The sequence below is a fragment of the Sapajus apella genome, unplaced genomic scaffold (genome assembly GCF_009761245.1).
Source record: "Sapajus apella isolate SASKATOON/1434 unplaced genomic scaffold, GSC_monkey_1.0 scaffold137, whole genome shotgun sequence".
Taxonomy (NCBI): domain Eukaryota; kingdom Metazoa; phylum Chordata; class Mammalia; order Primates; family Cebidae; genus Sapajus; species Sapajus apella.
Genome location: NW_022437077.1, coordinates 1,527,185 through 1,538,883, shown reverse-complemented (window position 1 = coordinate 1,538,883; position 11,699 = coordinate 1,527,185). Strand labels below are relative to the sequence as shown.

Below are 11,699 nucleotides of genomic sequence, written 5' to 3'. Positions count from 1 at the left end.
AAAAAAAAAAAAAAAAAAAAAAAAAAAGAGGAGTTTGCTTATCCAAGGTCACAGAGCAATATGAGCAAAACCTCAGTAGGATCAAGATCATAAGCCACACTACCTGTCTTCTAGCCCAAGTAGTTCCTTCTGCCCCACAGTGCCTTCCCCTAGTTCTTTTAATGCCCACAGAGCCCCCTTGGCCCCAGAAGGAGAGATTGCTTTGTGTTGAGGGACTAGAGAGACAGGAAGAATGAGAATCCTAGCTCCTCCCAGGAGGGGAAAGAAAAGCACTCTTCTCAGGAAATACTCAAGGATTTCTTCCCAAAAGAGCCAACATACCTCCGTCAATGTCTCCGCGGCAGGTGTGGCCACAGCCGGTGCTGCAGCATTTATGCCCCGGGGGACAGGATGCATCCCCATCACACAGCTCCTCACACGGAAGGGGGTTGGCAGGACATTCACCAACAAACTCTGCTACAGAATCAAAGCATTGGAAACACATTTTTCATTGTGTCCCATGTATGTGTTTATATATAGTTGCATATTTATAAACATACATTATTACAGACATAATGTACATATTTATGCGTATCATATATCTACAATACATTCTGAATTTTTTTTATTATACTTTAAGTTCCGGGGTACATGTGCAGAACGTGCAGGTTTGTTACATAGGTACACACGTGCTATGGTGGTTTGCTGCATCCATCCCTCCGTCAGCATTCTGAATTTTTTAAGGCATAGTCTCACTGTGTTGCCCAGGCTAGCATGCAGTGGCACAATCATAGCTCATTGCAGCCTCAAAATCCTGCACTCAAGGGATCCTCCCACCACAGCCTCCTGAATGGCTAGAACTACAGGCACATGCCACCATGCCTGGCTAATGTTATTTATTTTGTAGAGACAGGGTCTCACTGTATTGCCCAGGCTAAAGTGCAGTGGCACAGTCATAGTTCATTGCAGCTTCAAACTCCAGGGCTCAAGGGATCCTCCTGCCTCAGCCTCCAGAGTGGCTAGGACTACAGGCATACGCCACCATGCATGGCTAATTTTGTTTATTTCATAGAGACAGAGTCTCACTATGATCTCAGGCTGATCTCTAACTCCTGGTTCAAGTGATCCTCCCACCTAAGCCTCCCAAAGTGCCAGGATTACCGGCGTGAGCCACCACACCAAGCCCACCCTGATGTTTTATATTCTATTTCTTATTTTCCTTAATTACTAAATTGCTTTCAGGACTCACCATTTGCAAAACACCGTTCAGACCTAGCCCACTGTGGCAAACATTCTCCCTGAATTCTCCCTGTGGCAGACATCTACACTGGTAGTCTCCAGTGAACTTTATCTCCTGGGATTCATGCCCTTCCATGCCTACTCTGGGCTTGACCATATGACTTACTTTGATGAATGGGACATTAGCAAATGTGATGTAAGCAGAGGCTTGATAAGCACCTGTATACTGGGGCTTGTCCACTCCGAATCCTTCCTCTTGGAAACCAGCTGCCATGTTATAAAGCAGCTTGAACTACGCTATGGGATGATGAGATGCCCCATGGAGACAGAACCTACAAGAGAAGTCATCCTGGACACTGTGGCTCCAGTTGAGCTCCCTGCTGAGCTCCCTGAATGTAGCTAAATGACTGACCACAGCTACATCATGTAGGTATATGAACTGCCCAGCCAAGCCCAGGCAACATTCACAACTGTGAAAAAGAATAACTATATTGCTTTAAGCCATGAAGTTTGGGGATGGTTTGTCATGCAGCAATAGATACCTGATACCAAGTTTATTCTGAGAGGCAACAGGTCCTGCTAAAATGATTTGCTTCCCTATATTCTTTTGCAACTAGGGGTGACCACAAACAAGGACATAAACTGGGAAAACTCTTTATTCCTGACACAAGGAATACCCCATTCAAACTGCTCCCTCACTTCTTTCTTCTTCCAGTCCAAAGACAAACATTACATGCAGAGGCAGAGCAGCCTTCTTTCAATGAGGAAGCAACTTAGCACAATGAAATCGTCAAGAACTACAAAGGAGTGTTGTATGAGAGGAGAGAAGTTAGCACTCCCCTCCACAAGGATGGAAGAGGCCCTTGGGCCTGACAACACACACATGGTTAAAGCACTGCCACCTACTTTGTGGCATCTAACCTTCGTTTTTTTAAAATAAATAAATAATAAAATTAAAATTACAAAAAAAAAAAAAAAAAAAAGAACTGCAAAGTAGAAGGAGAGAAATAGTTTCATCCTTAGCATCATGGAGCCACCATCCCAGCCTTAGGACTTCTTGTTATATGAGAAAAACAAACCCCTACATGATTAATTTTCTGTTGTGTGCAGCCAAACACATTCCCTATGAAGATGATCAAACTCAGAAAAGGCTTTTGCTTGGAACTACAGAGTGAGTCAGCAGGAGGGCAGGACAACACTCAGCCTCTTGATTTGCAGGAAAGTACTTTTTCTATTACACTATCCTTAAAACATGCAGGCAACTGGCCAGGACCCCAGGCACAGGCACACCCAAAGAAGGCCACATCCAAACCAAACCAACTCACCGTGACTCATTCGTCTTAGTGTTTATTTCAAGTTTCTTAAGAGAAAGGTGACAGGCAATTAAAGATTTCACAGGAAACCACAGCAAGACTGGCCCAGTGCCTCTGAGTAGGAACAGGTAAGTATGATTGCATACAGCTGGCTCCGGGAAGTCTGCCATGATGGAAAAAGCAAGTATTGGAATCCAAGGAGAATACATGCAGCTACACAACGAAGCCATCATAACCCTGTATCCTGGGATTTTCCTCAACAGCCCCTATTTCAAATATCCTGTGCTACTGTGAGATTACATCAAAGCTATGTGTTCTGATTTTTGACTCGGAAAATGTGGTCACAGTAACCACCAAATCCATCTCCCTGCACCTCCCCACCTGCTTGACAAACACTGAAATCCATTTAACGAGGAACAAAAGCCTTCTATCCCACAGTTGAGAAGGCTGAGCATAAAAATCTCCCTGGTGGAAAAACCTGGAGACATAAACTTCTCATGGAATTATGCCATGTGCCCTAGAAATTGAGAGCACCACATTTCCCAGATTTCAGCCTTTTGCTGAGCTTGGCCCTGAGATGACCAATTACAGGAGCTCTTGGCTACTCTCTGCCCTCATCCTCAAGACCGAGCATAGAGCACTCACCTCTATCCTTTTCTAGGCCAGACTTCCTGGAGGTCTGGAGGGTCACAGCATCTCCCTTTTGACCAATGCCCAGCACGGCCACCCAGTCTGACACCCTGCCCTACACAAGAATGCCTGCCACACAATCCCTTTCTCTCAGCTCTAACACCTGGAATTAACAGGGCCTTACTACCTCCAAGCCAGATTACGCTGCTATCTTGCTTTGTCACCCAGCCTGGGGTACGGTGATGCATTTGTGGCTTGCTGCAGCCTCAAACTCTTGAACTCCTGGGCTCAAACAATCCCCCTGCCTCAACCTCCTGAGGAGCTGAAATATAGGCACACACCACCAGCCCCGGCTAATTATTTTTATTTTTTGTAGAGATGGGGTCTCACTATGTTGACCAGGCTGGTTTTGACCTCTGGCCTCCAGCAATCCTCCTGTCTCAGCCTCCCAAAGTGCTGAATTACAGGCATGAGCTATCCATGACTGGCCCTTTGTACCTCTTGATACTCACCTGAAATCTGATTGGTCCTTTTCCTATCCCCATAGACTTACCAAAACGTGGTGGATGCCATTCTTTCATCCAGGATCCCCTGTCTTTCACTTTCCTGACTTTGCCATGATAGGTAAGCTCAGTTCCTCATAAGACATGTTCCCCAATCACCTCACAATTAGCTTACCAGGAATCAGAAAGAGAAATAGGAATGGTAGCCAGAAGGGGGACGGTAGTTCCCCACCCTCTATCTGTACCCATCCCAAGACCCCAAGCTCTCACCAAAAAAGTAGTGAAGCTGAAGCCCAGGAAATACTCACTCACAGTCTGTCCTGCTGCCTCAGCTCCAACCTGCCACTGTGTCTGACAGAAAGATGCCAGTTGCTGTTGGTAAAGTAAAATTTCAGCACTTCTTAATCCAAGAAGGGCCCTCTGAGCTAACAAACTTACTCCCTTCTCTTGCAAAGAGAGAGACAGACAACCAGAGACAGGGATTGGCCTGAGGTCAATGGTAGCAGAACTAAGTCACAAATCCCCTGCTCTGACATAAGGTCTCATGCCCTTTAAACCACATCATGGGCCCAGTGCAGTGGCTCACACCTGGAATCCCAGCACTTTGGGAGGCTGAGGTGAAACACTTGAGGTTAGGAGTTCAAAACCAATCTGGCCAACATGGGGAAACCCTGTTGCTACTAAAAGTACAAAAAAATTAGCCGGGCGTGGTGGCAGGTGCCTGTAATCCCAGCTACTGGGGAGGCTGAGGCAGGAGAATCGCTTGAACCTGGGATATAGAGGTTGTAGTGAGCCAAGATCATGCCACTGCACTCCAGCCTGGGTGACAGAGTGAGACTCCATCACACACATGTGTGCACACACACACACAAATACACACACACACACGATGATCCCCTACACTGCAGCAAGGGTCACACGAAAACAAACCAAGAAGCACTGGGACTCACTCTGCTCAGTTCTGCCAAAAGAGAAGACCCAGTGGTAGATAGTTTTAGGAGTTAGGAAAAGTTATCCACCAGTGTGTAGGGAGTCCTCAAGCCACTTACTTTCAGGTTCAGTGATTCATTTGCGGGCCACAGCTATGATTTATTACGGCAAAGGGGTACAAAGAAAAATCATCAAAGGGAAAAGTCCAGAGGAAATCAGGTGCAGATTTTCCAGAGTCCTCCCAGTAGAGTCACAGGATGTACTTAATTCTTCCAGCATGGAATTGTGACACGTGTGAAGTGTTTTCTACCAGGGAAATTCATTAGAGACTCACTGTGAAAGGTCTATATTGGGGGCTGGTCACTTAAGCACCTTCTGCCCAGCACATACCAAGATTCCAGACTCTCGGAAGGAAAGCAGACGTTCAGCCTAAACCACAATGTTTGCACAGTTTAGGCACAGTGAGCCACTCTTATCAGTTAGGGTAGTATAAACACCCCCAAAATCCAACTTCCCAGAAGCCAGCCAAGCGCCAACCTTGCCAGCAAGCCTTTTTTAAGAATAGCAGTCTCAGGCCTGCTATGTTAACTCTTTTCTGTACAACCTGCAATGAGGTTTTAGAAAAAGATCAGCCAGACACACAGGGAGGCCATCAACCCACATAAAAGCTAATACATATGTGATAATACGCAAAACAGAGGGTCACAGGGGCTCTGGAGTGGTCAGGTTTCATGCAGTGGGGAAGTGAGCCATGAGGGGGCCCAAGACAACTCTCAGGCCAGAATCAGAATCTTCATTCCAAAACCTCTTCCCCCCAGGTTGTCCCTGTCTGAGTAAAGAGCACTGCTATCACCCAGCTGCTCAAGCTGAATACCACCATTCTTGAAAGCCCCTCTCCCTCAATGCCTACAGCCACTTACTTCTTCACCCAGTCCCATCAATTCTACCTTCACAAACATGTAAGCCTTCCATTTTTCTATGTCTGCATTATCTCCACCCCAGCCTAAGCCCTGATCATCTCCCCCAGCCTGCCACAATAGCCTCCTACTGGTCTTCCATCTTGTACACTTGCCCCATCCATTCACATATTGGCAGAGTGGTCTTTTTAAAATGAAAACTGGACAAGGCCTCTCCTGCTTTTAAACCCCCTCGAAGTCTTCCTATTGCACTTTATTAGAATAAAGCCTAAAAGAGAAGCCCTGAAGACCACCAAAGTCTGGCCCCTGCCTACCTCTCTAACCTCAAATGAAAGCAGCCTCCTTCTCTTTTCTTCCATTACCTTCATAACATTCATCACATCTTGTGGTTATAATGTATTCGTTTTCTTGATTATTTCCCGTCTGTCACAGGAACAAGCGCCAGGGGGACAAGAACCATGGCTGCCTTGTTCACCACTGCAGACCCACATGCCAGGTAGGGTAGCCACACTCAATACATAGTGAATACATGAATAAATGAGTGAGTAAACAGACAGATCAGGCATCAGATAGGTGGGGATATGGAGAATAGGTGGACCAGAACACAGAGGTACTTGGCATGACCACATGAGCTCTTGAACATCATCTGGCAGTCTGCAGACTTTTTAAAATGCATTTCTGGCCGGGCACAGTGGTGTGTGCCTGTAGTCCCAGTTTCTCAGGGGCCTAAGGCAGAAGGATCACCCGAGCCCAGGAGGTTGAGGCTGCAGTGGGCCAAGATCACGCCACTGCACTCCAGCCTGGGTGATAGAGTGAGATCTTGTCCCCAATATATAAATAAACAAAATGCATTTCTTCCCAACTGCATTACCACTCTAGGAGCTATAAATATCCTTATCCACATTTTACAGATCATAAAAGTGAGGTTCAGAGAGACGAAAGGACTTGCCTAAGTCCACAGCAAGCAAGCAAAAAAGCCAGGATTCAGACCCATGTTCAGAGTAGAACAGCCTCATGAGAGCAGGACCCAACATCTGCTCTTGTCCTCAGGCATCCTGATTGGCCCTCCACTTTGCCAAACAGACCAGCACTGGTTATGATAAACCTCTGGCAATGTCAGAGCTTAAGGAAAGCAGAAATTTTTCACAGCCCTGGAAGGACAGCTTCCTGTAGAGTTAGGTACAACAACCAGTCCTATTGGGTGAGTGGCCCAGCCCTCCCATAGAGCTGGAGCTGTAAAAAGTAGTTCACTGCCAACGCAGTATCCAATATCACCTCCCACCAGGATAGGAACCCTGCTCTGCCCTGCAGGCTCTGGGACATCTGTGGGATGTCACTATTCTAGCCTGCCTGCCGAGCTCCAATGGAAAAGGAAGCCCTATCGGGGCTGGCCAGGAGCCAGAGCAGCTCACAAGGTACTGTGCCTGGATACCAACCTCACCCTTGGCCCCCACAATTCAGCCATCAGCTTCAAACACTGGGAAGATTGTACCAAGCCCTATAAGCCAGCAGTCAGTGACTTGCCTGAGACAGATTCCCAGGCTGGTTCCAGAGCTGAGCCTCAAGAGTCCTGGCAAGGAACACAACCTTCCATTCTTTCTAATGGGCAGCCTGCCCAAGATAGCTGCCTAAGCCAGGCACAAACAGACCCAATGGGTAGTGGCAAGGGGCCTCCTACCTAGGGAGTTTTGACTGGAAGGAAAAAGGTTGTCACATGTTATAGAGCTTCAGGGTCTCAGAGAGGAAGCGATCAGGGAAGAAGAAAACCATCCTGGTTTTGGATAAAGGGGCTGGTTAGAAATTGTACTCCTATCGGGCATAGTGGCTTACGCCTATAATCCCAACACTTTGGGTGGCCAAGGTGGGTGGACCACCTGAGGTCAGGAGTTCGAGACCAGCCTCAGCAACATGCTGAAACACCGTCTCTACTAAATACAAAAAAAATTAGCCGGTCGCGGTGGCACATGCCTGTAACCTTGGGGAGCTGGGGCTACTTGGGGGGCTGGGGCAGGAGAATAGCTTGAACCTGGGAGGCAGAGGCTGCAGTGAGCCAAGATTGCATTATTGCACTCCAGCCTGAGCAACAACAGCAAAACTCAGTCTCAAAAAGAAAAAGAAATTGTACTCCTGACCCAGCCTACTTAGGAGGCAAGAGGAAGAAAGTTAATATATACTGAGGGCCAAACACTTTACACACTTTGAATAATTATAGCAAGCCTCTGAGGTTTATTCTTTCCACCTTACAGAGAAAGGAACTAAGTCTCAAAAAGCAGAGGAGACTTGCCCAGGGACCTGCTGGCCAGTAACTGGCAAACCTCAGGCTTAAACCCAGGCCTCCGACAACCCAAGCCTGGGATTTTCCACTCTAGCATGTCATCACACACACTCAGATGAGAGAGTGGTTCCAGTTCCTTTACAAAACATAATGAGAGACATTCAAAACAGCAGAAAAGAAGGTAAAATACCTAGGCATAAATTTATGAAGAAATATTTTAACATTATAAAACACCCTGAAATATGCTAAATACACTTGATCAATGGGAAGATGTAAGGACTGAACGTAGGCTGGGCACAACGGCTCATGTCTGTAATCCCAGCATTTTGGGAGCCGAGGTGGGCAGATCACCTGAGGTCAGGAGTTCGAGATCAGCCTGCTCAACATGGCAAAACCCATCTCTACCAAAAATACAAAATTTAGCCGAGCGTGGTGGCACATGCCTGTAATCCCAGCTACTCAGGAGACTGAGGCAGGAGAAATGCTTGTGCCCAGGAGGTAGGTGGAGGTAGCAGTGACCCAAGATCATGCCACTGTACTCCAGCCTGGGCAACAGAGCAAGACTCTGTCTCAAAAAATAAAAATACAAATAAAAGTGAGTTCTCCCCTTTACTCTGTCTCTCAGCACCCTTTAATTTTCCTTCCCTGTCCTTATCAGAGTTTGAAATTATATATTTATTTACATGCTTATTTGTTAAATCTCTTTCTCTCCCATGAGACTATGAGCTCCATGAAGGCAGGCATGGGATCTACCTTGTTCGCCACAATATACGGGGAACCCATCACTTGATCTAGCAAACAGTAAACATTCAATAAATACTTGTTGAAGAAATGAATGTATAAATTGAGAATTAGGTCACTGGGACTCTGCAAAAGGGAGAATGAATCTCTTTCAAATATCTCTTTCAAATATCTACCAGGACCAGAATGAAAAAGAATCTGTTTCCCACAGGCGATGGGCCCCCTGTGTGTGTACACCAGGACGTAAGAATCTCAGGAGCAAGCGCCAGGCACAGTGGCTCACACCTGTAATCCCAGCACTGTAGGAGGCCAAGGTGGGTGGATCACAAGGTCAGGAGTTCAAGGCCAGCCTGACCAACATGGTGAAACCCCGTCTCTTTTTTTTAAAAAAAAAAAGAAGAATCTTAGGAGCAAATGAGTGGGGAAATGTGTGCCGCCTTCCATAGGCATCAAGATTCTTCTTTCTTTTTATTCCTATCTCTATAGATTCTTAGCCTAAGATTTTAACAGAGAATATCGCAACTAACTATGGGAACTGGGAATTACCCAGCAGCTTTCAAAGCAGCCTACAAATGATGGTAAGCCAAGGCTGCCCTCTGGCACCCTCCTCTGTGTGCCCAGGCCACATATCACAAATCATCATGGCTTGTATACCCTTTGTATATCTTTTTTTTTCAGTTGTCAGAATACAGCGGCACTTTGAAAACATTTGTGTATTCAAAGCAAAGTAAAACCAACAAGTTGATATGTGCATATTTGAGAAAGAAACAAGCAGACCAAACAGAAAACCTGTGGGGACAGGGTTTCTTACCCAGCTTCTGTTTAGAGATTGGGACTACACAGCTCTTGCTGCAGCCAAACGTGCAGCATTTCTTTACACCTGGACATGTCTCATCAGTGATGCACCGTTTCAAGCAGGATTGTTTCCGAATAACCCTAGGGCAATCTCTTTTCCTCCCTGTAGCAAAAAGGGAGACAGCCAAGAAAAGAGAAATAACACCCACAAGCACAGTAGAAGGGAAAAACAGAAAAAGGAAGCCCTGAGCTTCATTTCAGCCTCTGACCCTGGTGCTAAGGCAAAGACACAATAATAACAATAGTAATAGTAAATATTTACTGTAACATTTACTGATGTTTACCTCGCGCCATGAACACCTCATTTGATCCTCACAATTATCCCCATTTTATAGATGAAGAAACTGAGGCTAAAAGCTTAAGGTTTACAAAGAGCTAAGGCTTATTTAAGGCTTAAAAAGGTCTGCTTGGCTCTAGGGTCTACTCTCTTAAGGATTATCTTTTTTTTTTTTTTCCTAATCATTATCTTAAACAGGCTTCCCTTTACAACTCTTCCCTTCAGCCTTCACAGGAACTTTGAGTCCAAAGTAAAAGACACAGATAATCAATGTACTCTTTCCTGATAGAAGGCAAAGAACTGGGGGCACTGAATAATTAATGGAGGAGGGACCCTAAAAGAGTAAAGAAGAAGTACTCTAGGCAAGCTAGACTTCAAGAGTCAACCTAAGAGGTGGGATGCTCTCTGCTTCTATCTATCCCAGAAGCAAGGTCAGAGAGTACACCCAGATTTTGCCCTTCATGCCAACATACCCTTAGGAATGTCTCGGCAGATTCGACCACAGCCTGTGGTGCAGCACTTCTGCCCAGCCAGACACGATGCATCACCCTGGCACAGCTCTTTGCATGGGTTCTTATCAGGAGGGCATTCTCCCTCTTTCACTGCAAAAGATATCATAGGAGTTTGGGGTAACTAACCAGGCCTCTTAAAATGGGGAATAGAGGCCAAACTATTTCAAGGACATTCAGCCCCTCCAGACATCTCTATCCAAAGTATTTCTGCACCACTACACTCTAGCCCGGGTGACAGAATGAAACCCTGTCTCTAAAAAAAGAAAAATTCTGGAACCACCTTTCCCTCCCAGCACACAACTACTAACATACATCCACCACTGCTAAAGGAGCAGCCATCCTGCAGATAACGAGAGAGAAAGGTTGGAATGATCCTGTTCTCATTTAATGAGTTCTAGGGAAAAGCTAGAACCGCTAGTAAGCCCAACTAGAAGTCCTATCTCCTTGTCCAGAGAGGGTAAAGAAAGCCTGGAAGAACTACCCAGGCCATCCTGAGAATCTGTTCATCCAGTCCTGTCCTACAGATGATCATCTCCACCTACGAGCAACCTTACTCTGGGAGAAGGCAGGGATGACTTCTCCTCTCCTCTAGTCACTTTCTGTTACTGTTGGCCAGGGATCCCAAATGATAGCTCACCATGTTCTCCTGCAGTTATCCAGGATTCCAGGGACCCAAGAGCAAGAAGAAAGAGGCAGCTTAACATCATGATGATGCTGAGAGTTGGGATGAGAGCTCAGTTCAGGCCAGAGGTGTACACCTTGCCCGGAGTATCAGATGAGGTATGGGCAGGACTAGGGATGGCCCCAAACCCAGACCCAAAGCCTTCCCTTTCGCAATATGCCCCAAGAATGTCTTCTCCTGACAAGAAGAAGAGGGATTGGCTGCGGAGTGTGGGAAAATTCCTGGCACTACCAAAGGGCAAATGTGATGGGAGGATCACACTCTTTAAGCAATATGCACAACACTCCTGGATCATGAGGAACCTAGTGGGTAGCTGGAAAAATGGAGGGATGGCCACTGGAATAAGAATCAAAGAGAGCCCCAAAGGGCATTGGAAGGACACGGCTTCAGCCCAAATGACAGACAGAGAAACTAAACACAATACTTAAGAAAATAGTCAAAGCTGGTAACATAACCAAGCATAATAAAATTGTGGCTCCTATTCATCCCAGCAACCTAGAAAAGACAGAATGGAACAGACCAGTCAGAAACTATCAAATAGGCCGAGCTACACGGATCACCTGAGGTCAGGAGTTGGAGACCAGCCTGGCCAACATGGTGAAACCCTGTCTCTACTAAAAATACAAAAATTAGCTGGCTGTGGTGGTGCATGCCTGTAATCCCAGCTACTTGGGAGGCTGAAGCAGGAGAATCGCTTGAACCCAGGAGGCAGAGGTTGCAGTGAGCAGAGATTGTGCCACTGCACTCTAGCTTGGGTGACAGAGCAAGACTGTCTCAAAAAAAAAAGAAAAAAGAAACTAACAAAAACCTACAGAAAAGCAGTAGTTGAGTTTGTTAAGAACTAAT

General features: G+C 46.1%; 1 protein-coding gene and 1 non-coding gene across 5 annotated transcripts in view; one reads left to right on the top strand and one right to left on the bottom strand.

The window, feature by feature from the left end:
• Window positions 1-11,699, bottom strand: part of WFDC3 (WAP four-disulfide core domain 3) — a 15,938-nt gene that overhangs the window by 2,592 nt on the left and 1,647 nt on the right. Inside the window, exons 2-5 of one of the 4 annotated variants that reach the window (XM_032263585.1) lie at window positions 10,809-10,885; window positions 10,133-10,261; window positions 9,339-9,485; window positions 322-453 (exon numbers count right to left, since the gene is read on the bottom strand). In XM_032263585.1, coding sequence (XP_032119476.1) covers window positions 322-453; window positions 9,339-9,485; window positions 10,133-10,261; window positions 10,809-10,885 — 485 coding nt within the window. Of the gene's footprint in view, window positions 1-321; window positions 457-9,338; window positions 9,486-10,132; window positions 10,262-10,808; window positions 10,886-11,699 lie in introns of all 4 variants that reach the window. The other 3 variants (XM_032263584.1, XM_032263587.1, XM_032263586.1) reach the window with 3 other exon arrangements.
• LOC116540288 lies at window positions 2,026-2,150 on the top strand. The gene has a single exon (XR_004264378.1). It is a non-coding gene; the product is annotated as a U6atac minor spliceosomal RNA (small nuclear RNA).